The sequence below is a fragment of the Cygnus olor genome, chromosome 25 (assembly GCF_009769625.2).
Source record: "Cygnus olor isolate bCygOlo1 chromosome 25, bCygOlo1.pri.v2, whole genome shotgun sequence".
In the NCBI taxonomy this organism is placed as follows: Eukaryota; Metazoa; Chordata; class Aves; order Anseriformes; family Anatidae; genus Cygnus; species Cygnus olor.
This window is the reverse complement of record NC_049193.1, coordinates 684,464-712,008: the sequence shown is the minus strand read 5'-3', so window position 1 is coordinate 712,008 and position 27,545 is coordinate 684,464. Positions and strand designations below refer to the sequence as shown.

The following is a 27,545-nucleotide window of genomic DNA, read 5'->3' as shown; positions in this document are numbered from 1 at the left end:
AGCCGGAGCCGCGCCGCCGCCCCCGCCCCGCCGACCCCCGAGGCCCCGCGCGGGACCCCCCCCTCCCCCAGCCCCCGGCCCCGGCCGCCGCCGCCCGGGGCAGGCCCCTCTCGCTTCCCGTCCGTCGGCCCCCGCCCCGCCCTGCCCCGTCCCGCCGGTGCCGGAGCCGCCACGCCGCCGCCATGGAGCTCATCACCATCCTGGAGAAGACCGTGTCGCCGGGTAGGGCGGCGGCGGCGGCGGGGCCGGGCGGGGCGGCGGCCGCGGGGCCTCGGGCGGCGGTGGCGGCGGCGGCGGGGCCGGGCGGGGCGGGGGCGGCGGCGGCGGGGCCGGGGGGGGGGGGGTCCGGGACGGGGCCGGGGCCGGGGGGGTCGGAGCGGAGCGGGCCGGGATGGGCCGGGCCGGGCCGGGGCCGCCGCTCGGGCCCGCGGTGTCCGCCCGCGGGCAGGGCCGGGCCGTGCCGGGCCCGGTGCGGCCGCCGCGTGACGCCCGCTTCCCCCCGCAGACCGCTCGGAGCTGGAGGCGGCGCAGAAGTTCCTGGAGCAGGCGGCGATCGAGAACCTGGTGAGCGCGGGGCCCCCGGGGCCGCCCCGCCCGGCCCGGCCCGGCCCTGCCAGGCCGCGCCGCCATCGCGGCGGCCCCGCTTCCCCCCCCCCCCCCCCCCGCCCCCTTCCCCGCCCCGCGCCCGCTCCGCGCCCGGCCAATGGCGGCGCCCCCCCCCCGCTGCCCGCGGCCAATGGCGGCGCCGCGCCGGGGAGCGGCCGGGCCATGTGCGGCCATCGCCGCCCGCCGGGACCGGGGGGGGGGGGAACGGGGCGGAGGGGGGGGGGGCTCGTGGGGTGGGGGGAGGGGGGGGGGAAGCGGGCACCGCACGTGCGGCACCGGCGGGGCCCGTTCGGTCTGGGCGCTGCAGGCCTCGGCCCCGCGGGGCCTCGTTCCCCGGGGGCACCGGGAGCCGCGGGCGTGGGGCAGCGCCCGCCCGGAGCAGCACCGGCTCCAGGCCCCGTTCCGTGCACTGCCGGTGGTGCGGCCCAGGGGCCCCCTGAAGCCCCTCGGGGTGCCCCCGGCTCTGCGCTTTGGGCCTCGGGCCCCGGGCCTGAACGTCCCCCCTCAGGGACCGGCCGCCGCTCCCTGTCCTGCCCCCGCCCAGCCCGCAGGGGAGCCGCAGGGGGCTCCTTGCCCACCCTCCGGGCTCCTCACTCCCCTCCCCGGGCTCCTCACCGGCGCTTCTGCGGCCGCAGAAGGGCTCCTGTGGGTCTCAGGCCTGAAAGGCTTCCTTTTTTAGCAAGATCTGTTCCTAGAGCTTCGTGAGAATAATTTGAGAGGGAAATCCAAGGATCCTTCGGCTCCTGGGGCGTTAGGACAGATTCCTTCTCAAAGGCAGCAGCGCTCTCATCGTGTCTTTTGAACAGCTCCCCACTTTTAATCCGCTATCCCAAAACCAGATGTAAAACGGGAGCATTTTTGATGGACGGGAGGCGTTGTGGTGGTGTGGGGCGCTCGGGGGGTTGCCTGGAGCACTGACGTTCCAGAGCATTTCCCCTGCCTCGCGCTCACCGGCTGCAGTTGCCCCACGTGTTTCTCTTTCCCAATTCTGCATTTCAAACCTTGGGAGCGCTGCACAGCCCAACGACGGTTTGGTGAGGAGGAGCACTTTGATCACTCAAAAAATGAAGTCCAAGATAGCGGAGTTACTCTTTTTCTGTCGGGCTTTTGGAAGTTAAGCTAAATTTTAAAAGGAGCTGTTTTTGGTGCCCTGAAACCGTCCTCTGTGCCTTACACCCCGTTACACGGACCTAGCGATGGGTTGGGTGCAGCTGCCTGTTAAATGTTCTCAGGAAAGCCACGTCCCTGCCTGGCACGAAGTGGTTTTGAGACCTGCACGGCTGTCTCCAGCCTTTCCCAGAAGGTTTCCTTAGCAGGCAAAGGCTTCATACAGCCAGCGGGACGCAGAGGTTTCGCTGCTGAGGCTTCAGGTTGGGTGCTTGCCTCGAAGCAAGGCAGCAAGAGGCAGCGAGCGGCTCCTTGCCGCATTTGACACCCGCCCAGGGGACACAAACCTCGGCTGGAGACCCGGGTCGTTCTTTAAAGGAATACTTTAGGCAGGCCGTGGTGTGGAAGGTGGCGGTCCCTCGGGTGAGTCGACGACACCCGGCGAAGTCGGGGCCTGTTCACGCCTCCTCCCAGCGGTTCTGCTCAGCAGCTGGGCTCCTAACCCCGGGCGGGCGGGGGGCTCGTGGCCGGGGGGTGCTGGGGGCTTGGGCCGGGTCTCAGCGCCCTCCTCCTCCCTCTCCTCCTCCTCCTCCTCCTCGCAGCCAACCTTCCTGGTGGAACTGTCCAGAGTGCTGGCCAACCCCGGCAACAGCCAGGTGGCGCGGGTGGCGGCCGGGCTGCAGATCAAGAACTCCCTCACCTCCAAGGACCCCGACATCAAGGCCCAGTACCAGCAGCGGTGGCTCGCCATCGACGCCAATGCCCGCAGAGAGGTCAAGAACTATGTGAGTCCCGCATCTCCCTTCTGTTCTGTTCTGTTTTTCTGGTTTTAGCCCATTGGTTTCTCTTGGGGGGCGATGAACGATGAATGTCTTCTCCATCGTTTTCCCCCCTAAGTCTCCCGCTTGCTGGCTGCTCCCTTTCCCAAGACCAGTAACTTGACTTTGCTGTGGTGCTCCGTTGCTTATAGCCTGTGTAACCTGAAGAAGCGCTAGGGTGAAAACCAAAGAGGTGTGAGGCTGCTGCTTTCACATTGTCGCATGGAAATGTTTCTACAGAGGGGGTCCGAACAGTCGGGTGTGATGGCTGGAGCTAGTGGGCACAGCTTCCCCGCTCCGTGGTTTCAGCTGGGTTGGTTTTGTTTTCTCTTCTTACACTTGAGCAGCTTCCTCAACTGTTTTCCAGTCCCTCGTGAACACCTTTGAGGCGCTCCATGTGTGTGAGCACACACGTGTGCGCAGGGCCTGGCAGATTTTACGTGTCAGAGGAAGGTAGCCATAAACAGGCGGGTTCCACATGGGGAATGGGGAATTGTTAAACCTTTGCCCAGGTGAGGGATCTGCCTGGGGACCCCGGGCTCTGCACATGTGGTGGCTGAGGTCTTCTGCGGGAGCACAGTTGTGCCTGGGTGTGCGCAGCGCTCCATGTCCTTGATGCAAGTTGGCTCTGCACTTCAGCTAATTGTTCTTGTCTTAACAGACAGCTTTGAGTCTGTATCTCGCAGCGTGAGGTTGGGTCACTGATTACATGGCCTGTTATTTACATTGATGATAGAGAAAGGATCGTGGCTTATCCTGTCACCAGGAGCCGTCATATTGCCGCGTATTAAAGCTACCAAAGCCGCTTTATTGCTGCGTTTATGTCAAACTAAAGCAAAGTCCTTTGCGTCTTATCGTGCTGTCACGTTCGGTGCTTCCCCTTAACAGTTCCCCTTGATTGGCCCTTTCCTCAGCTGTGAGGATTGCCGTTACTTCCACCGCCGTGTGGAGGAGCTGAGCGACCAATTAGTGCGCGTTGATTAGGCGGTAGGGAGTTGGCAGGTCCTGGTCCTCGTCCCGTGGTGAGGCTGTGTGGTCTTCGGTGCCAGCCGGTGCTCTCAGCCCGGAGCCTTCCCCTTGCTCCAGGGGTGGGGATGGGGAAGAGTTGTAGAGTCTGGGAGAAACTGAAGAACATGAGGAATGGGGTGTTTGTTGGGCGGGTTTGTGGGAGGCCGAGGTGTGCCACCAGAAATGTGACACAAATCCGTGCCCCTCCCTCCTTTATGTTTCCCTAACAGTTACTGAGGTGCACCAAAAAGTTACTCTTCTGACTGACTGCAAGCAAAAAGAAATAAAGTCATACTTTAGTCATACTCAGGTCATCTTGGCATAAGCAGTATTTCGGGAGGATTTTAAAGCACGTTAGCTTAGCTTTTGTCAGGTCGCTCCGTAGTGCGAGCGGGGAGGGATGTTTGGTGAGTCACCGGCGCGCACGGCGGCGTGCGGCGCTGCGCATGGGATGCGGAGGATGTGGTGGCAGCGTGTGCGATCGCACAGCTGTAGCACACTTCCTGCAAGGGGTAGCCCTGGCCAAGTTCATCTCAAACGGTACTTGGCTGTGGTCACGGGCCCGTTTGCAGAGGGAGAAATGAGGCGAGCGAGCCGCTTTGCTGAGGAAGGGGCGCAGTGGTAATAGCACCCGGGGAGGACCCGGCTGCGGCGCCCGTCGCCCTGGGTGCTGACCCGAGTGCTTGTGCTGATCTCTTCCCGCAGGTCCTGCAGACGCTGGGCACGGAGACGTACCGGCCCAGCTCCGCCTCGCAGTGCGTGGCCGGCATCGCCTGCGCCGAGATCCCCATGAGCCAGTGGCCCGAGCTCATTCCCCAGTTGGTGGCTAACGTAACAAACCAGCACAGCACAGAGCACATGAAAGAGTCCACGCTGGAGGCCATCGGATACATCTGCCAGGATATTGTGAGTATGTTTGAAGTGTGCCGAGCTGCCCTAACCTCTCCCAGCACATCTTCTCTTCCAGGCTTCCGTTCGTTACACCTCTCCCCAGTAAGCTGCGCGGCCTCCTCTCGGCTGTCTGTTCGTGCTTGTCCCGAGGATCTCTCAGCGAACAGAATGACAGGCAGTAAACATGCAGGAATGGCGTCTGAAAGAGCTGACCTGCTTTCACAGCAGAAATCCAGGTCACCTTTCGTAAGGTGCAGGCTGAAGTCTGTGTCGCTGTGGTCGTGAGGTGGGGAGGGGTGCTGTCAGAAAACTTCAGCCTGCGGCTGGTTAGGTAAAGTGCTTCAGATGAGCAGCGAGCGCTCGGTTCCTTTGGGCGTTAGCTCCATCTTACACGAGGAGTCTCTTTTTTGATAACAAAGGAGCACAGGCAAGAATACCTTGCTCTTTGGGACACTGTCTACAGAAGGTCTCAAGGTTTTATGAGCGTAGTTTGCAGTATCACGACGTGTCGTCAAGTATCTGCTGTGAACTGCTGGCAAAGCCCCTGCGTGCTGCCAGACCTACCACTGAAAAACAAAATGGGCTGCTGCAGTGTGGTGCCACTGAATGCCTTTGAGAACGCAGATCCAGCACGTTGCTTGTTGAACTTCAGTGTGGGGAGGCAGAACGAGAGATCTTCTGTTCGGTGTTTCTGTCAGGCTGCAGGGGACTGGTTTACTCGTGAGCAGGTTTGGTTGCAGACATTCCCGTGCCTCTCCTTTGCTGACTGCTGCTGCCCGCAGGCAGAAGGACGCAGCGTGGGCATCGCAGCCGCCTCGGGGGCAGGCGGGGAGCTCCGGGGCGCGTGGTGTCTGCAGCAGGTGCCCCTCTCGTGGAGGACAGGGAAAAGGGGGTGAGGGAGGCGCTCTCGGGCAAGGTGAGGAGCAGTAAAAGATGACCATGGACAGGTAGTGACAGAAACAGGCGGAGTAAGGAATAGCGAAGGAGCAGTGGGAGTCAGATTTTGAAAGCCACCTGAAAAGGTGCGTGCTTGTCAGCATGCTGAACGAACAGCTTGTGCTGACCGATGCCACACAAAACAATGAAAAGACAGCAAAGTGCAGGGGAACAGGCTTAGGGTGGAGGTCGGTTGCTTCTCGGAGGCTGAATGAAATAAATCAGGAAATCTAGGAGCTCACAGGAGGGCTGCAGGTCCAGCACGATCTGTTAGGAGATCCTGCTGGACTCGAGTGCAGGTTAGTTGGTTGTTTGGGTGGTACCTATTGTTAGCCTTAGGATTTTTGGAGACCCTGGGTTACTGATTGGGTATTTTGTAGCCAAGATCTCTGCACTAAGTTTGTGTCAGTCGCATCGTGACACTGTACATGTTCCCCCTAGTCTGGGAATCTACAGCTGGATAAATTCGGATATAACAATTAACTCAAGTCTTGTAGTCAATTTACGATGAAGAAAAATTAATCTTCAGTCTATGTTCACAACTTGAATATTGAAGCCTTGAACGCTGAACAGCTAGCTCTCCTTGCTGCTGACCCATGCTGTACGTTTTCATCCTATGTCTAAAGAAGGCTGACAGCTTTACCGATAACAGCGTCAATCACAACTGCTGCCATAGAGCTCTGCCCAGAATGTAATGGGACTGGAAAAAAGTCAGCATCCTTAACTTGCTAATTGGAGTAGTAGCCTGGAGCTTGTTGGCCCATAATTTGAAACAGTGGAGTTTGACTTAAATACCTGGAATCTCCATCCTCAGTTCAGTCTTCTTTTCTGTATCAGAAGCTGTGAAGATGTGCAGGTGCACGCATCTCCTGTATTTGTGTTCTGGTGGTCCCAGTGAACAAAAGACTTCTTGGCCTTAATGTCTTAACAATTTCTGCTTGTAGATTTTGGGATCAAACTTTGATGATACTTCAAAATACAGAGAAAGTTGTTCAGCTGGCAAGTAACTTTATCAACACTTCTTCTAGGACCCAGAGCAACTTCAGGACAAATCCAATGAGATCCTGACAGCTATCATCCAGGGAATGAGAAAGGAAGAGCCCAGCAACAATGTGAAGCTAGCAGCTACTAATGCACTCCTGAACTCTTTGGAATTCACCAAAGCAAATTTTGACAAAGAGGTAAGGGGGACAGTAGTAGCGATCCTTGGCCTAAAATGCAAAGACTGAATCCACGGTCTATGATGAGAAATCATGCACCACGCTGAGTTTTGATGCATAACTCTACAACAGCTGAGACTTGGATTCGTTTCCTTAAATCCAGGGTGTTCTTGTTGTAGTGCAGAAATGCCATGGACGTCTTCAGAGAGGTTCATCAGTGGAAAGGAGGCGGCATTGAATTTTTTAGGATAAATTTGAACTGACCTTAGAGTTTAGCCTATTAGATGCTCTGCTTCCTAATCAAACTCTACTCTGTAATACCACTGTAAGTGTCCAAGCTTGGATCAGCACTTTCTTTCAAGTGGTGTGGCAGCAATCCAGATTTAACTTTGCCTCTGGAAATGGCTGGGGGAGGAAGGCCTGTAAGAGCCTTCAAAACAGTGGCATCTATTGGGTGTTTTTTTTAATTTCCCTTTTTTGGATAAAGTATGTTCTCTATGTCCCTACCAGGGGGAGTATGGAGAAGATGAAATATTGAACCTTCAGCTTAGAAGGTCTTTTAATGAAAACCTTTCATAGGCAACTATTCAGCAGGTGTTGATGGGATCAGCTGGAGTCCTTCAAAATTTGAGATGCAGGTGCAGAGTGTTCCTGTTGGGCTTCAGGGCTGTAAATAGCCTGGGCCTCTAAGTCTGTTCCTTCCTACTAAAATGCAAAGCCATCCAGGTACCGCCCCAAGAAATTTATGTCCTGACTGAGTTTTGAGTTTTCTTGAAGCAATTGCTGAAGTAGTTGATGAAACAGTAAGCTTTTTTTGTTTTGTTTTGCTGTCTCAGAATATGTAGTATCTTCAGTTCTGCCTTATCTTTCTATTTTGGACAGCTTGCTAAGCATCTTTTAAAGTGGATTGGGATTCCGCTTTGAGAAAGAAATTAATCAAAATACTGCAGTGAATAGTAACCTGCACCATTCCTTGATGTTTAGAAATGTTCTCTGAGTGCTTGTACTAGCTCTGACCCAAAATACATTCACCATAGGAAGGCTTGCAACGACTTCAGTGCATTTGTAATACAGTTCTAATGTTCTTTTATTTCTTCTTCAGTCTGAAAGGCACTTTATTATGCAAGTAGTCTGTGAAGCAACACAATGTCCAGACACAAGGGTGAGTGAAAATGATACAATGCGAAGGTGGGTGGAAAAAAAGTGCCCTGATCTGCCCCTGTTCCTTTCTTGGGAAGATGACTAGAATCTGTGGCATCATAATAAACAATTTAAAAGTGTTACATAAAATAAACAACAGTCTATTAAAAGTCTGGTGCACATGTAAATTCTCGAACACAGTGAATTTTATGCTTAAAAATAGTAAACTACCAAGAGGATTTAAGTTGCTTATGGTGAAAGACCTTATTAGGCGTGGAGTAAACTAAATCGGTACAAGGCCTGGGTTGTTAGCCTGTGGTAGGCTACAGCTATGCTTGTTGATCAGAGCACTGAGGGAAATATCACATCTTTGATCCATTTTGTACTCTGGCAGGTACGAGTGGCTGCCTTACAGAATTTGGTGAAGATAATGTCCCTTTATTATCAGTATATGGAGACATATATGGGTCCTGCTCTTTTTGCTGTGAGTACTCAGGTTTCTTATATGTAATTGATCTCTGCTTGTACTTCCTTGTCTTCTTAATCTGAGAGGAAAAGTTTTCTTATGGTCTTGATTTGTTTTTCTTTCTTTGGATGTAGTTCTGTCTCTGAGTGCATGCTGTGACTACTTCTCTCCTAGCAAAATCCATAAAGCCGACGTTGGGTGCCTCGGACTTGAGGCTCCCAAGTGTTAGGACAGTGCAGGCTGCTTGATTTGCTCTGCAGCCCTTGCCAGGTGCTGGTGACTGACAAACTCGTAAGTGAGGAGGTTGTCTTCAGGAACAGTAACTCAAACGTGGCACACAATTTCAGACAATCTAGAATTTTTTACTACTTGGCTCAAAATTGGGGAGCATATTTGAGGAGAAATAACATGCTAAAACATTGTTTTCCCTTCCTTTCTTTTGTGTTTCTAAAGATAACTATTGAAGCAATGAAAAGCGACATAGATGAGGTGGCTCTACAGGGAATAGAGTTCTGGTCCAACGTCTGCGATGAGGAGATGGACCTCGCTATAGAGGCATCAGAGGTGAGCTTGGAAATGACCACTGAAAAATGGCAAGTGCCTGCGAGCATCTGTATGGGAATGTTTTTAAACCACATTGGAAGTCCTCCTGTTCTTCAAAACTTCTGCTGCTGTAGGAGAGCCAACCTGAGCCCCTCGTGTGGCAGTTCTGGGTCTGTGATGAGACACCATGCACCACTCTGATGCTGCGTGATGCATGTCTGATACAGAAGCTGAGACCTGGGGCTGCATGAAGCCCACAAGGCTTGTTGGCTCTGTGGGTATCAGGTGTGCTGCAGGCATCAGCAGTGTTGTGGTACCCAGCTTAGCTGTTAGCTGCTAGCTTGGGTGCTGGCAGCTGCCTTAATCAGGGCTCAGCTACGACTTGTTTATTCTGCCGTTCAAGGTAAATGTGAAGCTTGTAGCTAAGGTTGCACAGAGGCCACCATTAGTAATATCTTTGAGCTGTTGCTTCATTAAGTTAGCATCTTGAATTGCTGAAATATGTTCCATGTTGAAGGGAGAGTGTTTCTCGAATTACCTGCTGTGTGTCAGGCCTGGTAGCCTCTGTGCTGTGCTGATGTGTAGGATTTCTAGGGTCTGTTAGAGGCACGGGCAACTTAGTCCTATCCTGACGTGCAGAAAGACTGATCACATTCTATATAATATATTACTCATGAGTTAAGTTTAAAATTATGGTATGCAATGAAACTAATCATTATCCTTTACAATGGATGGGCTGGAGATGAATTTGGGGTATTGTTCTGCATGCAGATGCTGTTTGCATAAATTAGTTGCAAAGATCAATAACAACTTAAACTTTGAAGGGCTCTAGATGAATCATATCCATCTTTAAAAGTAGCTAAATATATATTTTGTGTTGCCTGCCCAAAATAGCAAGGATAAAAGGACAGTAAGCATGTAGGTTTAGTCTGTATGCAGCAAGACCTCTTGCTTTTCCTACTTGGGGTCACTTGTTAATTATACGTAACTGCAAACTGAAAATATTTATATTTGTACCATGCAAGGAGGGGCACAATACATGTATGGAATGGCAAATTGAACTTGCTTATTGAATATTTAACTGGGCTTGGTGCAGAGTGTCCTTGAGGTTCCTGTGTGTTATGGTAACTTAGTTTGTGTTGGGAAGGAGTGGAAAGCATGCAGAAGGGAATCTCTATCTACTGCAGTTCATAACTCAGACTTCATGCCTATATAGTCACTGAGAACCGTTTTATAACCTTCTTTCTAGGCAGCAGAGCAAGGAAGGCCTCCGGAGCACACTAGCAAATTTTACGCTAAGGGAGCGCTACAGTATTTGGTCCCAATTCTAACACAGACGTTAACAAAACAGGTGAGTTGCAAAATGCCTGCTGCATGTGAAAGTGGTCATCGCTCACTTGCATAACTGACTTCTCGACAGGCTTGGTCCAAAAGGTGCTTTAGGTCCCCTCGGGCAGTTTATAACCGTGTGCTTGCCCTGAGCACCTGTAGCAGCAGCCCTTGGTCTGTGATGAGGCATCGTGCACCACCCTGACATAATGACACATCGTTCTTTAGGGCTGAGACTTTGACACTGCACGGACTGTCGCTTTTATGCTGAATCCTGTTAAGACACATCTGTATTTATGATTTCTGAAAAGGTTTTATAGTTACCTGTATTCCTCGTGAAATGGTTGTGAAATTAAAGCCAATGCAGAATCTGAGCAGCATTTGAGATCCAATTTTTGGAATTCCTGAGCTTTACATGCTCAGCTGTGAGGTCCATGTTTATTTAGTAGCTATTAAGCACTTCACAGGGACTTGTTTGGACTCTGTTTCACAGTCTAATAAAAATTAATGGAATCACTTGCTACAGCAGGTCTAATTATAAAATAAAACTGTTAATTAAGCTATACAGGATGGAGTTCATTTACTTACTGTGATGAACTGGGAAAGTGGTTGGTGCTCCTAGTGAAACCAGAGAATTGTTTCCCTGTTCTTATATTGCTGTCTGCTTGGGTGCGGAGAGTTAAATTGCAGGAGGTTCTGAAGTGATTGTTAAACCAGGGAAGATAAAACAGATAATAGAATCACAGGTACACAGCTTCAAAGGAACTTGGCTGAGCTAACAGCTGGGGGGAAGAAGCTATTTAACTGACTGCATCTAGGTACAGTGGCCAGTCTGCAAGGCAATGGCATGGATCAAAAAAAAACAAAACCACAAAATCTCCACCTAGAGGAGAGAGAAGCAGTTTGGAAGATGTGTGAGGCTGCTGTAGGCCTGTCAGTAAGGAGCTAGGAGTCTTACACCGAGATGGAAAGGTACCGATGGTGCACGGAACTCAGGCTGTTTCTCTAGCACTTCCAGACCTGAATGAACACCTGGCCACAGGGCAGTGTTACTCGCAGCAATGCCAGCGGGGTGCCACTGCCTCGGAGTGGTAAGAGAGATTTTTTTTCCCAGACTGACAGGGTGCTCTTCTCCTCCTAGGATGAAAATGATGATGACGATGACTGGAACCCCTGTAAAGCAGCAGGAGTCTGCCTCATGCTCCTGGCGACCTGCTGCGAAGATGACATTGTTCCTCATGTGCTGCCATTTATTAAAGAACACATTAAAAATCCAGATTGGCGATACAGAGATGCAGCTGTGATGGCTTTTGGGTGTATTTTGGAAGGACCAGAGCCTAACCAGCTCAAACCACTAGTTATACAGGTAAGATTATCTGTGTTTCTTGGAGGCTTGTAAAACAGAAAACTTGGATTTATTTGGAGGACACATGCTTTGCATGTTGCTCTTCTGAGGAGAAGCAGAAGGATGTCTGCTTTTACTCATTACCATAGGTAATACGTTAAAATTAGAAACAGCGGCCAGTTTGTATTTCCCTATATTGCATATGATCACACCTTTCTCTTGGCTGGAATTGTGTTTTAGGCAATGCCAACTTTAATAGAACTAATGAAGGACCCCAGCGTTGTGGTTCGAGACACAACAGCATGGACCGTGGGCAGGATCTGTGAAATGCTTCCCGAAGCTGCCATCAATGACATTTACCTCGCTCCACTGCTGCAGTGTCTGATTGAGGGCCTGAGTGCTGAGCCCCGAGTGGCCTCCAATGTGTGTTGGGTAAGGCAGTCCCTTCGCTGTTTGGTGTGTGATAAGTTTCTATTTAAAAAAAAAAAAAAGGCGAGGGGAGCACAGCTCGTTTTATAGAGATAGATAGATAGATATATACACACACGCACACACATATATGTGCTCACACACTTAAATGGGCTTCAGAGATGATTCATGACTTGGTCGTCCAGCAAGCACAGCTGTTAACTGTAAGTTATCTCAAGTCTGTTTAAGAAATAAATAGTTAATATTAGCAATTTTCTCTTTTAAAACTAAGTGTAAAGTTACCTTAAGTTTAAAAATGCTGTGGAAGCTGTTCTTGATAGCAGGTATGATGGGTGCTTAGAGGAGGCATGCTAGGATTTTTTTTTTGTGGGGGCAGCTGGATTCCCTGCTTAATCTTGAGGGAGACACAAGATACCTTGTTTCCCGTTACCTAAGCCCACTTCTGAAGTGGCTTCAAAACTAATTTGAGGAGCATGAATTTTTTTGTTCCCTTACAGAGCTGCAATCCCTCGGGTTGGCTTGCTCACTTCAGCTGTATTGTCTTGATGAATGTGTACTACCACGTAGCATATCTGATCTTTCACTATAAAGAGGATGCCTTACTGCCTTTTAACAGAGCTGCTAAATAGGAGTTCAGCTAGAGATGAGTATTTGCACGTCAAAACAAGTTCTAGAAATGACAAGATTCATTCTGTCAGTATTCCAGAGATTTGAAGGCTTCTAGTCAGTGTGGAAGCTTCTCCCTGATCTGCTGATCCTGGCAAAAGTCCATGTAGCTGTGGCTTTTGTCTTCCGAAGATGATGACTAGTATGCGTCTTTAGATTGAAGTGAAAATGAGGAGGCTTTCAGCTTTTTTAATCCACGTGTCTCAGAGCTGTTACAGCTGTTCTGCAGTTGGGAATTTGAGCAGCCTTGTCTAAACCACGATTTTAACTTGCAATGATAATGCCAGGTAGCGGGTAGAGTCTGTTAATAGCCTGTGTAGTTCAGGCAGTCTGCCTTTATTCGGTTGTTGGGACCAGCAGCACTCTGCAGATGTGTCTGTGGCAGCACGACTGCCTCGCACAATGATGCTTACGTTCGAGTCTTAGAAACCTTCGTCACTCTTGCACCAAAGTTCAGTGCGCTAAACCGTTACCAGCTCATGGAGGGAACTGTTAATCCTGCACCTGATTGTTTTGTTAGCATAAGAACTGTTGGGATATGTGTTTCTGGACTTGCAAGAGTAAACTCACTTAAATAATAGAAATGGTTGTTCTGTGTTTCAGGCCTTCACTAGTCTTGCTGAAGCTGCCTATGAAGCTGCAGATGTAGCTGATGATCAGGAAGAACCAGCAACCTACTGCTTATCCTCTTCATTTGAGCTTATAGTTCAGAAACTTCTGGAGACCACAGATAGGTAACATTAACCCAGCTGGCTTAAGCTCTACAAAGATGCTTTTTTGTTTTTTTTTTTTTAAGTAAACCAAAACTTTAGGCTGTTGGTCGTCTTCCTCTTGCAGCTTAGAACTGAATGATGTTTTATTAGATGGGGCTTTTTGACTTCATGTGAAATATAGAACACACTTCCAGAGGAAGAACACCGTTAATAGAGAACAATTTCTCAGAGTTTTGCCCATACCTGCTTCTAGTAAGCCTGGGCTTTCCCCCAAGAGTGCCTATTCCGTGTTTTCATTTGAAGTTTTGGACCACAGTGTAATACTGTGCAGATCTTTGTACAGTATTTGTAAGGCTCTTAAAGGTTGGCTAGAAGGCCATTGAACAGTTAGGATCGCAGCAAGACATAACTAGTTTACTGTGACTGTTTTGTGCCGTGGTTGTTGCTGCCATGTTAAATCCGTTTACGTTAGCACCAGGTACTCCCAGAAGAGTTGAGGGCTTAGTTAGGCTTGATACTGTCCTTCTCCCAACGAAGCTGAAATATAGACAAGGCAAAATATTTTCTCAGTTGTGCAGAGGCAAAAATAAGGGTAATGAAGTTGTATTCTGCCTTCAAGGTTATATAAAGAATCTCGACAGCTCTGCAGTTCAATTCTTGGATCAGTTCAATCCTCAGTTGAAGACTTTTGCTGCAGGATAACTTCTTAAATGGTGTCCCTGTCTGAACAATTCAAAGTCTAAACTCTCTTCCTGTCTCGTTCTCTTCCAACCAGAAGTGTAGTGTCTCGCTCAAGGCTCTGAATTCCGTCTTAGCATAGATCTCTGTTTCAAGCTTAACACCCTCACTGATGTCTCAGAGGGATGTCAGAGAGGTAAAATGTATGCCTCTCACCTCTTGAGACAATTTCTTCCCAGGCAGGGTAACAGCACACTGGAAGATGTGGGTTTGAAGCGTTTTCTGCTCCTGGGCTTGTAATCTGTGACTGAAGATACTGGAAGTCATTAATAGCAAATGAAAAAAATGGTCCGAAAATGGCTTCAGAAATTTCATTTACTTTCAAGTCTTGGAATACAGAAATATGATTTGCTTCAGCTTGTCACAACACTAAAATTTAGCTGTTACCAATTTACTAAAAAAAAAAAGTCTATTTCTAAGCAAGCCTGAGCACTGGGAGCTGCAAATACATTCCTTCTGTTACAGGCCTGATGGACACCAGAATAACTTGAGGAGCTCTGCGTATGAAGCTCTGATGGAAATAGTGAAAAATAGTGCCAAGGACTGTTACCCTGCTGTCCAAAAGACAACTTTGGTCATTATGGAACGACTTCAGCAAGTTCTGCAGATGGAGGTCGGTGAACGTGATGTTTAAACCCCTGTTGTTTGGCTTCGTCTGGAATAGAAAAATGAGCGTTGTTGCTGACTGTATATATCATGGTATAACGTGTCCTTGGTTTTTATAGATAGTAGATATATTAAGCTTACAAACAGCACCTCTCATCTTAAATTTTGAAGAAACAAATATTTAAAATTGATTCTCTGCAACTCGTAGTGCTGTCAAAATCTGCTGGATTTTCATGGACTGTGAAGAAGGCGTTCTATATATGGGGTTTGTTCTTTTTCAGTCTCATATCCAGAGCACTTCAGACAGAATCCAGTTCAATGATCTTCAGTCTCTTCTCTGTGCTACTCTCCAGGTAAGTTCCTGTTTCCTGCTTTGCGGTTTTGGGAAGAGGTGGTTTAAGGGGTGTCCCTGTGCCCCCAGGGATGCAGACTTAGCTCCGGTGTTGATCTCTGAATGGGGAGTTCCCACCTGTGGGAGGTGGTGCAGGGTTCAGAAGGCTTCACCCTTTGCAGCAGAGTACAACTCACAAAGTTGAAAATAACTTCTTTTTAAAATAAAGTACCTTGTATGTGGCATGTTAAGAACTGTATGTATGTTCAGATTGGCTCTTATATTGGCTATGGACTGAACAACTGCTCTGGTTGGCACAGGCAAAAAAAAATCTCCATAACAGCTTTAATTTGTTCATCTGCCTCTTGTGGCTGGTGTTCTTATTTAAAACGGCACTAATTAAAATGCACTAAGTGTCCTTGAAATTAAACATCTGGTAATGAACAGCCCACGTGACTTGGAGCACTAGCACATTTCAGTTCCTTGCCTGTTCTTACGAAGTCTGCTGAAAACAGCCACCTCTTTTTCTAAAACTGTTCTGGACGTTGATCAGACCATCCACCTGAGATACAGGGTGTTTGATATCGAAGCCTTCCTATTTGCACTGCAGGAAGAGCGGTGCTGTGCTGTCATGCCCAGCTTATTAAAAGTTACAAGGTGCTGCTTTAGAACTGTATAATAGACGTGGATTCAGCATCAGCACAGCTCTGTGCGGCTCACAGAAGAAAGGATTTTCTCCTGGAGATGTAGCTGAGTAGCGTGTAATCTGAAATAAAAGCAGAGTTCCGCATCTCTCTCTGCTCAGATTTATTCCTTTGTTCTGTTTTGTTACCCATTCTCTGGAGTTTGTCTTTCATTTCTGTTAGCTGAGGAGACCGAGCCTTTTCCTCACCTGCAGGTGAAAACCTGCCTCTCTTGGCCATGCGTTTTAGCTTCCATTCTCTTAAGTGAGGTTATAAAATCTCCTGGGCATTGTCTTCAGTTTGGTTTGAGAAATTTTGACTTACTCCTTCTAATTCAAGACTGTAGCATTAGCTGATACTTTGGTCCTCTCTGATTCTTAGGGTAATTTTTCAAATAAAAGGTAGATGGAAACCATCTGTCCTAGTGGTGGGATTTAGTGGGGAGGGAGACCTCGGTCACTGAGGTCTTTCGGGACACCTCTGTTCCCTTCTGGAAACTGGTACAGATAGCACACGTGGAATTAAGCTGCTAGTTTTAATTTGCAGACACAGCTTTCTTCACTATCACAAAATCTGAGCTTTAAGTATTTACAGTAGCTGCAGCAGATACTTAATTCCATTAAGTAAAAATTAGCAGGAGGATTTTTTCAGTGTTACTTAGTAAAGCATGCCATTTTGTTGCATGGTATTTCCAGCAGAAGAGAGAAAGCATTAAATCAAGACCTATTATTTGAACAGTCAAACTCAATCTCTTTGGAGTGACGCAGTTTAAAGAATCGGGCGTCAGATAATTATTTTCCTGTGCAGGTTAAAGGATCAGTCTTTTCATAGGAAGTGCAATTATATTGTAAATAAGGATAAGTCAAAATTGTGTTCTGTAGTCTGTACACCGAAAGGGACGATCAGGGCTGTACAGTGGGAGGAGAGCAGAGGTGAAGCTCAGGTATTTGCCCGGGGAGCCCTCCTGCTCGCTGTGATGTGCTGCCGCGTTCCCCAGGCTGCTCTCCTGGTGTGCTGGGCTGCCTCTGCTCTCTTCAGAAATCAGTTTTGCTTTTCAGATGCCTCAGTGCTAAACATGTTCATGTAAACTAATGCATTTTGCATTGTTTCTATGTTAATTTATTCTCTGCTTATCCCAGATAGGAGAGGTTTGACTGCAGTTAGCAGTAGACAAGCTTGCATCTCAGTTTAACAGGCATTATCTCTGAAGTTTAATTCTCTGGTGCAGAAGCAAAGCTTCCATGCAGCCTCTAATTGGCAATAAGAGATTGTCACGTTGCTGTGATGGAAAAAGGGCTTTTTTTTGTAGGGCCGAATTTGGGCTGGTCGCATTTAATGCCAGCTTACAAAAGGAAGGCCTGGAGAACAGCCTATGCAGCAGGAAAGGTAAATTCTGCTTGTTCTGTGGCTGGGAAATGGAGTGCAGCCGAAATGAATGGGACTTTGTGCTCACACTGACAAAGCATATTTTTGCAGCCGTGAAGTTCAAACAGCAGCTTTGCTTTTAGCAGCCCACTGTGGTCCTGAGTGTTCAGAGGCAGCACAGATGTGGAGGCATAATTCAGCCCAGTACGTGCAGAAGCAGTTACAGTCTCTTTCCCCTTTCCTGCCTAGAACGTCCTCCGGAAGGTTCAGCACCAGGACGCGCTGCAAATCTCGGACGTGGTGATGGCATCGCTGCTGAGGATGTTCCAGAGCACGGCCGGCTCGGGGGGCGTGCAGGAGGACGCCCTGATGGCAGTCAGCACCCTGGTGGAAGGTCGGTGCTGCGCTGCGGAGCTGGGGGTGCTGGGGGGAGCGGGACTTGGGCAGAGCCCCTGCGCTTCCTTCTCTTTTTGACTATCTGGCAAAAAAACAGCATTGGTTCCTGCCTTGCTGGAGGTACGGTTTTGACCGCACAGCTCACCACATCTGTCGCTGAAGCCCTGAGACTGCCTGATTATGCTAGACTGTGTTTCTTGAATGAATAGCTCGTTTTCCGTTAATAACGTAGTTACAATGCAAATTTTGCCAGGAAAAAGAGCTAGCGCTACCCTGTGCGGTGCTGAGCACAATGGGAACCTGCTGGCTTCGTGCTGCTGCAGCACCGGCTGAACGTTATCTTAATGATTCATACTTGCCTGCTGCCTGAGACCTGTTGCTGTTTTGGGATGTTTTGTCAATGGCTGATTTATAGTCATTGTTCTTATTTAAAAGAAATCACACCGGCAAAGAGCAGCGTTAGAGCGAGTCAGGATTTGTGAAGTTAAATAAAATTTGGGTTGTGGCAGTGCAGGCAGTTGGAGCTTTGTGGTTCGTGTTCAGAAGCTGGTGTCCGGAGCTCCAGGAGCAGTGCTGCCGAATGCTCCGTCCGTGGCTGTGGGAGTTGAGGAGCTGCTGGCAGCCTGTGTGTAACCTCGGTGCCCTCTGCTGCCACGGGTAAAAGCCCCGCGTGGTTCGGACACAGGTCTTCAGAGAGCATGGCTCAGAAAGAGGTTCCTTTGGATCTTCCTTCTTTTTCCTGAGGCTGTAACTGTGACTGGGTTGTTCAGGGCCTCTTCAGGTGACCAGACCTATTTCCAGCAGCAGTATGTGCCCGTTGCTCCAAGAACGCAGGACAGCTTGTAAACACGTCAGTTTGGGCTTTTTGGAGCAGCCCCTTCCAACAGTTCAGAGAGCAGGTCTGTGACCTCGGCAGGTGCCCCGCTGCAGAGGACGGCTTTATGACTGCTCCTGGGTTTGTCTGAGGAAGCTGGGAAGTGAATGGGCAAGTCAAGTGGGAGAATTGAAGCTAGGCAGCAAGCAGAAATGGAAAGCTGTCCCCTTGAGGCAAAGGCCTTTTCCCTTTGGATAGATGTTTGCACGTGCGACCTTAGTAATGCAAGTGTCCTGGGGAAGGCGGGAGTTGGAGAAGAGCAGACATAGCATAAAGGAAGTCTTTCACTTCAAATATTTAATATCTCCTAAACACAAACACACTGGGGAATGCTCGAACTGCACAGCCATGAAGTGAAGAGGTTGAGCAGCCGTTTCCAAAGGGAAGATGTTCCAGCTGCGTGGCAGTAAAGCAGTGTGACAAGGCTCCATTTTCAGCTGGTGCGGAGCTGGGCAGTGGTGCTCCTGCTGCACTGAACCCCATGTGCAGAGCCCTGCCTGAAGCGTGCTGCTGCATCTGCCGTGCTCGTTCAGGGAGCGCCCAGCATCGTTTCTTAGCGCGGGGTGGAATGGGTTGTTTATCTTCAAAAGCCTGCGAGAAGTTGGGCTCTGAATCATTTTAGTCCCGACGGATGTATTTCACCAGTGCTCAATTTTTGTCTAACGTCTAGCGGAGAACTGATTTGCTGTGCTTCTGTGGAAAATACAGGTACTGGTTTGGGGTAGAATATGTTGAGTTTCTGGTTTTGGTGAGTTCCATCATATACATAGTGGGCTGGGATTTTTTTCTGACAAGAATATTTTCCATGCACAGTCTTAGGTGGAGAGTTTCTGAAGTACATGGACGCCTTCAAACCGTTCCTTGGCATCGGACTGAAGAACTACGCAGAGTACCAGGTGGGTCAAACCAGGCTGCCCTGTGCTTGCAACCTCTAAATTTCTCACCTGCTCTCAGGTGCTGAGTTCAGCGCATGTGCGTCTGTAAAACACCACAGCTTTTGGTGATGAAACAAAAATTGGAGCCCCATAGATTTTTCTGTAATTACTGTCTGCACGCGCAAACTTAGACACTCTTCTACTTAATTCACCAGAAGGCCTTAATTGGCTTTACACCTGGGTTTTCTCAGTGGCTGCGTATTAGTTGGCCTTGATGAGGAGAGAGGTTGCTACTGGCTGCGAATTTCCATTAGAAGGTCAAGTCATGGTTCTCACTGTGGGGCAGATATTTAGGCTCTGCGTTTGGTAGTGGTGGTTCAGAACAAGTACCCGTCCCTTTGCTGGCACCTGGACCCCTTGCCTCCCCTGTTGGTTAGGTGCGTTCAGCTCTTCAGGGCTTTATGTAAGTGGTAACAGCAGCTGCTGAGCCCCTGCTTTATGCGAGGGTCGTTCCTGTCAGTGACTTCAATGGCTGCAGACTCTCACCACTACTTAGCACTTCAATCAGCTGAAGCTGTACAGATAGAGTGTGGAAGACTGACTCATTGGGTGGGTGTTTGACTCGCTGTTCTATTTGCAGGTTTGTCTGGCTGCAGTGGGCCTGGTTGGTGACTTATGCAGAGCCCTGCAATCCAACATCCTGCCTTTTTGTGACGAGGTTATGCAGCTGCTCTTGGAGAACTTGGGGGTGAGTGTTTACCTTCTCATTAGCTGGTTAGTAACAGTTGGCTTGCACATTGAGAGGAAAAGTGGGAGGTGGGAGAAGCAGAAGTGTTAGGCATGCTCTGAAGATCCCATGTTTGACAACTATGTCGCTTAGTGTTTGAATTGAATCCAAATTTATAGAGGATAAGGATTTATGTTTCAAGTAAATGTCTTAATTTATTAGCTCCTCCCCTCTTAGAAAAGTGCAGCTGAATGTAATGGTGCTGAAATCTCTTTCAGAATGAAAACGTTCATAGGTCTGTGAAGCCACAGATTCTTTCAGTGTTTGGTGATATTGCCCTTGCTATTGGAGGAGAATTTAAGAAGTACCTGGATGTTGTACTGAATACCCTCCAGCAGGCTTCCCAAGCACAGGTTGATAAGGTAAGCCAACAGTGTGCTCTGCAGTTCATTAAAATCATAAACGAGTAAGGGCTGTGCACACTTTATCAAGGGCACTGATACATGCTCTCTCGCTGCCTTTTTAGTCTGACTATGATATGGTGGATTACCTGAATGAGTTGCGGGAGGGCTGCCTGGAAGCTTACACTGGCATCATTCAAGGATTGAAAGGAGACCAAGAAAATGTGCATCGTGAGTACTCTGTCCTGGTGTGGTCTTTCTGGGGCTGAAATGACAGGGAAATAGCAAGAGCTCTGTTTGGATAAGCTGTTTCACGGTAGTTGTCACATCCACAGGCACATTCTTGTTAATTCACTTCTGTGTGGGAGGGAATGCTCGCTGCCACGAGCAGGGAATGGGCTTAGAAACACCACAGCGGAGGGCTCTTCCTCTGGCATGCGTTGTTCTTCGTGTATCAGAGTGGTTTTGGGGTCAAATTTTGGCTGTCTGGGAGTATGCTGGAAGCCCTTCTGAAAGGCAGACCATTAAACGTGAGCTGTGTTTCACCCTGTAATGAAGCTGTTCTCTTTCAGCGGATGTGATGCTGGTGCAGCCCAGAGTAGAATTTATTCTGTCTTACATTGACCATATTGCTGGAGATGAGGATCACACAGATGGAGTAGTGGCGTGTGCTGCTGGACTGATAGGGTGAGCATCCCGATCCTGTCTGAAAACTTACAGCCCGCTCATCAGATAGAAGTCTCTGTGCAGCAGCCTTAGTGTTTAAAGCTGCATTTTCGTGACTGTCAGAAGCATTTGATGTCAGTTTGGGATTTTTTTTCAGTTGGGCATCGAAAATTTAGCTGAACTTGTGAAGTAGGTAACACAGGTGAGGTCCTTAACTGGCAGGGTAAAAAAACTGTAGGTATGAGAGAAAGTTGTTGAAGTTATTGTAACATGCAGATCTGGGATTTTTCAGGGGTGATCTGGGTTTAAAAGCCAAAAACCCAAAAAAACCCAAACCCTCAATTGCTTGTATATGGAAGATCTCGGGCCAGGGCGTCTTAATCTTTTCTGGGGAATTTAGGTGGAGAGCTGATGGAAACATTGGGGAGATCAGTCTTTGGACAGGAGATTGAATGTCTCCAGTTAGTCACAATTCCAGAAAACTGTTCAGCTCTCCTACTGCTGAAATTAGTGACCATATGCAGCATTTTAAAAAGGACATTAGCTGTGAGTCAGATTTCTTCTAGCTAGCAAGAACTGATCAGAGCGGTACTGGCACATCTGTTTGTGGCACTGAGCCTCAAAGCCTCTCTTGCTTCTGCAGGGATTTGTGTACAGCATTTGGAAAAGATGTACTGAAATTAGTAGAAGCTAGACCCATGATACATGAACTGCTAACTGAAGGAAGAAGATCCAAGACGAACAAAACAAAAACCCTTGCTACCTGGGCGACTAAAGAACTGAGAAAACTGAAGAATCAAGCTTGGTAAGGGATTACACCCACCTCCTTTTCATGTTGCATAATTATGAAATTGGCTGAACTCCTGAGTCTGAAAGAGATGCTACACAAAAGCCTTGTTCTATGTAGAAGGTTGTTTTTAATTTATTGTTCTGTAAACAAGCCCCATCTGTGGTCTTGTATATCAGAACAAATGCAAACAGGAAAACAGAGTGAACTGCTTGACTTTGACAAGTCCAGGTGCAGACTTGAGGGCTTCTTGCATTGTGAAATGCTTCATCCTTGCCAGGCTGGGACGATCCTGAAGTCCTCCAAATGCAGCAGAGTTGAAGTCCGCTTACTCCGCAGGCCTCCTGAAGCACCTTGTAAAAGGAGCGGGTTGTTGAGGGGCAGGACAGTGTCTGCATTTGGGAGAATAAGCCTGCTACAGCTTTCTCACCCTACTTTGAGAATTTTGATAATATCCCCGTTATTTCTTTTTTCTTTCTGTGGAGTCGACTTTTTCCACTCGCTGCTAGTGTCTCGTATCGCCTGGCCGTGGGATTTTGCGTGTGGCTTTTTTGACCAGCCCTTTCTGCTTGCAGATCTGTTACCATTGGGATGACACCTGAGACCCCCACTGGAAATCTCCAATCTTTTGAAAAAACCCGGAAGTGAGGAGTGTGCACGGATGCTGAATGTTTGGGAATGAGAGGATGAGTGAGTGAGGCTTGGAACACACCACATTGAAAATCCCGCCACAGCAACAGCAGCGGCGCTGTTAGCGAGCTGAGCACTGACTTGTGTCGGCAGCCTGGCCTCGGCCACCTTCGGGAAGAGGGGACGACCGGCTCCTGCTGGGGAACGGGCAGCCTCTTCCGACAGACCCGGGCTGGCGTCCCTGGAGCGGCTGGTCTGGAAGAGGAAGCAGGGCTCAGCCGGGGCGCGCTCTGCCCGAGGTCGGCTCTGGCTGCTGGGAGAGATGGAGCCCGGGCCTCCAGCCGCCCGCGGCAACCTTGGCCACGCGATGCTGTCGGTGCACGGGATAAAAGGAGGGGTGAAGGATTTTCAGTCTAAGAGTGAGTGTGTGTGAATGAGGCGGTATCCACATTCTCAACTTCAAGTCATTGCAGTTTATCTTTTCCCAAAAAAGGGTTAGCTGTTGCATTTCATAAACTAACCGAAGTTCAGTCTACTGATGCAGCATAAGAGATGTAAAAAAGAAAAGAGGAAAAAAAGGAAAGTCGCTCTTTAGGGCTTTTTATTTTAGGGAAACACTGACGAATGTTCAGAGCTCCCGTTCTGAGTGACGCTTTTCATGATCTCGTTTCATCAAAGCGCCTTTCCTTCCTTAATATTGTTCAACTGTGAATGTAGAAATGGGGGAAAAAAGAAAAAAAAATTAAAAAAAAAAAAGCAAACTCTTGCGTTAGAGGGTATAGAAGTAAATTGTCAAACAAGATTTCAGATTTACAAACAAAAATATAAGCGTTAAGTGCTCCGAATTGGCAGTGAGAACGCAAAGGGAAAGATCTCTCCTGACTTGTACTGTAGCAGCCCGAACACCCACAAAAATTGTGCCAAAGAGTTGAAAAACAAAATAAAACTTCAGGTAATATTTTGGATTGCAAAATGAGGATAAATTCAATGTTCAAACAAAATCTGATAAAATGCCATTTGGAAACTGCTTGGCCTTTTGTGCTCTTTATTTGATCAAATCTAATGTGGTATTGGTCTCTTGCTGCACTTCAAAAACAAAAAAAAGGAAAAAAGAAATTTATATAAAATATATATATACTGACTTGAGCTTACACAAGACGGCACTTGTAAAAGGTTATATTTTTCCACTGCAGTTGAAGATTAATAAAATGGTGTCAAACATTCCCCAAAACTTCCTTTTTGTATTCTTGGTCTTTCCAGTAAAAAGGGGAACCCATTAACAATTTTTTAATAGAGTAGTAACAGTCTGATGGGCAACTCTGAAATGAATTGGCTGCTTACTACTTCCCTAATCATGCGATGTCTTACTTTCACATGAAGGATCAGAATCTCGTTTCTTCTTAAATGAGACTTTTGCTTTTGAGGAATAGTCCCTTGCTTATCCTAGATTGTCAGCAATAAGCCAAGAAAAACGGAGGAGGTGCAGGGCTTCAGACTATTTTTCATTTCATTTTTCTTAATGCAGCTGTTGATACTACCAGCATTTGAATCTGCAGTTTAACGTGGACATTTTTAAAAGCTGCTTGTGGGAGGGAGAGTAGAAAACCTTAGCCAGTATTTTGTTTCCTTTTGCTTTGTTTTTTTTTTTTCCCCGGAAGCAGGTGGCAATCTGCTTTATTCCCCAACTTCCTTCTCCCAGTCTGATCCTTGGACCCTCTGTAATGGAGTCCACTTTTGTTGCCCATCTGCACTGCAGCATCCACAATAGCTCTTGTACAGGGTATCAGATATGTGCCTTTCAGTGCTGGGTTCAGATTGCAGTCGAAGTGCCGACTTTGAACCAGTGTACAAAAAAATAAAACCTCCCAGGTGCTGAGGCGAGGAGGAGCTCCGCTGACCGGGAGCGCCAGCCAGCTCCTGAGCACGGGTAGCGAGAGGCCTGGGCCACGTCTCGAGTAATGCCTTTTCTTTTTATTTTGTTTCTTGAGGTGGGGTGGGATTTCCTTTAAAAAAAAAAAAAAAAAGCCATTCCTGAAGTTGGGGAGGGGGCGTGGAGGGAAGAAATCTGATCATTCCTCAGTGCTACCTGTTTCTGTCCTGTGTGGCTGTTCAGCTGTAGACAGCAGGAGAATAAAGTACACTGAGACAGTAGTGGAAACAAACCCGTGTCTGTCCTGTTTGTTTGGGGCTCTGGGGGTTTTGTTCGCTTCAGGGAAGCGGCTGGCTCGGAGGGAGCACGAGCACCTCTTTGGCTTCCTTCAGGCTCCTGGAGAGCTGCTCTTGGTGCAGCCAGGTGCAGCAGGTAGAGCCCACCCCGATGTCTCCTCTCCAGGGGCTGCTCCAGCAGCGGGTGGGGATGTGCCTGGGGCTGTGTCCGGCTCCTTGCCCTGCCCCGGTGCCTTGGCAGGGGGAGGTTGGCCTCGAGGGGTGCCCAGCCGGGCTCCTTCGTTAACGGAGCTCTGTCGTTTCCTCGGGCACGCCGAGCGAAGGAGCCGGCGCTTCCCCCAGCAAAGACCTGATCGGCTGCGACACCGGGGCGCTGTTACCGCGCCTCCTCCCTGCTGCAACACGTTAACGGCGCCTGGAGAGGACCCAGCTGCTAACAAACCGGTAGGCCCGATTTATTTACCTCCTAAATAAAAGCCGCTTTATTTTGGTTTTCGTTACTTTTTTGCTGCTTCGTTTGACAGAGCCGCTGCTGCTCCCCCCCCCGCCAGCCGCGGCCCCCGCGGTGCTCTGAGACGGTGTGGGTGTGCGGCGGCCGCGCGCTTCCTGCGGGGAGCCGGGGGAGCCGGGGGTGACAGCGGCGTGGCAGCAGCGTGGCAGCTGCCATCTGTGCCACCGAGCGCGCGGGGCCCTGCGCGACGCTTCCTGGGGACGGCGCTCGGCCCCATCCGCGCTGCGGGGCTCGGCTTCTGCGGGCACCAGACCCCGGGGAGCAGCCGAGGGCAGGAGAAACCCAAATCCTGCGCGGGGCTGGGAGAGGAGTGAGGTGAAAGCGCTCGGCTTTCTGCTCCCGGGGGTGACAGCGGGGCCCTGGCCCCTGCTTCAGTGCGGAGCCACTGTCTGGCACCCGCTGGGCACAGGGCCCGGTGGCTTCAGCGGCTGGCGCTCGCTCCCCGGTGACACCGCGCTTTGGGCTGAGCCGTTCCTCGTTTCACCGCTGCTTTTTAGCCCTGTTGTTCCCGAGGCGCTGGCTGCGAGTGCAAGCGAAGCAGGAGCTCAACGCGCAGCGGTGGGAATTTGGTGAATCCCCTCGAGTCGGGTACCCGGGGCCCTGGAGGAAACCGCGCTGCAGGTGCCCAGAGCCAGGTGTGGGTGGGCTCCGCTGGGCCTGGGGGGTTCTGTGCCCCCCGGCCGTGCGGTGCAGCTCTCCCCCAGCCCCTGCACCCTCCTCTGCACCCAGGGGGGCCGCAGGGCCTTACCTGAGCCTGAGGGCAGCATGGAAACCACAGAGCTGTGCTGGTGGATGTCCGCCGCTGCTGCCCTTCTTGGTGTGAGCTGTGATGGCTTGACACAAACGTGTGGCTGCATCTTAGTGAGGTTTGTGCACATGGATGAGGGGACTCGGGGTGCGCAGGGGGCTTGGGCACCCTCCTCCACCCACCCTGCCACGGCCCAGGGCTCTCCTGGGGATGCAGAGGGGCCAGGACTGGGCGATGCCCCCAAAGCACGGGAGCCCTGCGTGGCAGGGAGATGAGCTCAGCATCGGCCTCTCGAATGCCTGGTGCTCTTCTTTCAGACAAGTGCTGCTCCGCAACGGGCACAGATAAGCCAAGTGGAAAATGATCTGAGGTTTTCCACTCTAAGTGGCCATGTGGCAGAGTGATTAGGTTCTCTGCACAATGATGCATCTGAGCTGGTCTAACCTCGCTGCTTAAAATAGCGCTTCTACCAGTGTGTCTGTGGCTGCCGGTGTAAATTGAGTTTCGTAGCCCTGCGCTAGACCCTTGTGAGCGAGCAAAAAGCGATGGGCGAATTACCGCCCGTCCCAGTGGCAGCGGCCCAGGTCGCTGTGCGAGGCTCTTCCCTAACACACGGCAATGGCCTGGGCCCAAGCTCTGCATGCGGCCCCTCCGCGGGGCTGGGGGGGGCCTCAGGCTGTGTCCCCCTGTGCTGCCACCCCTGAGGGCTGCGCAGCCCCGTACAGCACCTGCCTCCTTTGCACACACGCATGGGCGAGGACTCGCTGTTTTCTTTGCGTCAAAATTAACTTCAAACCTGATGGAAAACCTTAATTTGCACTTCAAAGCGCTTTGCAGCAGTCTGTGAGCATGAGCAGAGCCTGAGCTGATGCTCATTTTTTTTCTGGGCCCTGTTTGCGGCACAGCCCGGCCCCGTGGCTCCCGCTGCCCCTCGCAGGGTGACCGCTCCCGGGCTCGCCAGGGCTCTCCTGGGGCACCCCCAGCCCCGGTTCCTCCTCTCTCGGCCGTGCACCAGATGTGACGCGCTGCTTCCCTGGCAGAAATTCAGATGGAAATGGCTCTGCTCCGCTCGCAGCAGCCCGTTAGCAGCCTGATGCCTGTCCTGGCTGCAGGGCAGCGTGAGCGGGGGGAGGCAGCAGCAGTGCATCAGTCTCCAAAAACCTCCCGGGCCTAACGCTGCGATTTTGGCTCGGGAAGGCCCAGTGCTGTGCCCAGGTTTGGCTCCAGCCCTGGGGCTGCCTCAGCGTTCCCCAGGGGACCTGCTGATGCGGGGCGGCGGGGGTCCAGCCCTGCTGCCAACCACCTCTCTCCCGCTCCAAGAGCGAAGCTCCCGGGTGCCGAGTGACGTCCGCTGAATCACCGCCGCGCTCTCACGGCGCAGCCGAGCCGCCATCCAGGCGATGATACAGCTGCGCTATACATAGCGCCGGGAGGGGGGTCTGCGGCGGGGGTGCAGGATGGGGCCCCGCGGGAGCGCCTCTGCCAGGGGCTTCGCTGCTGTTGGCTCTCTGTGGGGACGGGGCTGCCATGTTCAGCCCAAAGCGCGGCATGGTCCTCGACGTTTCCCTGCCCCGATGCCTCTTCCCCCAGCCCCGGCACGAGCCGTCGCGTGTTGGAGGCAGGTGGAGGGGCCGGGGATCGCTCCCGTGCTGACGTCTCCGTCTTGCCTCCGTCACCAGCGCCTGAACGGGAGCGGAGCTGCCCAAGCCATGTGCTGGGACGCGGCTCCTGGGCTCCATCTCGCACCCGAGGGCCTTGGCAAGGACTCGCACGCCTGTGGGGCTGGTGGCAGTGCCGTGGGTCTGTCCGCGTGGTGCCGTGGGTCTGTCCGGCTGCTCCCGGCTTCCAGGCTGGCACCGGGCCCCGCTCCCCGAGCCGGGGGCT

The 27,545-nt window shown here is 50.4% G+C and overlaps 1 protein-coding gene across 1 annotated transcript; it reads left to right on the top strand.

The window, feature by feature from the left end:
* Nucleotides 1-66: 66 nt before the first annotated feature.
* KPNB1 (karyopherin subunit beta 1) lies at nucleotides 67-23,467 on the top strand. The gene is made up of 22 exons (XM_040537103.1): nucleotides 67-222; nucleotides 506-564; nucleotides 2,316-2,498; nucleotides 4,245-4,445; nucleotides 6,395-6,547; nucleotides 7,629-7,688; nucleotides 8,061-8,150; nucleotides 8,586-8,696; nucleotides 9,925-10,026; nucleotides 11,146-11,370; nucleotides 11,590-11,781; nucleotides 13,048-13,178; nucleotides 14,361-14,508; nucleotides 14,783-14,854; nucleotides 17,130-17,274; nucleotides 18,964-19,046; nucleotides 19,666-19,773; nucleotides 20,031-20,174; nucleotides 20,279-20,384; nucleotides 20,726-20,840; nucleotides 21,463-21,624; nucleotides 22,182-23,467. Coding segments are annotated over exons 1-22 (2,631 nt in total). The 5' UTR covers nucleotides 67-182; the 3' UTR covers nucleotides 22,183-23,467.
* The last annotated feature ends 4,078 nt before the right edge of the window (nucleotides 23,468-27,545 follow it).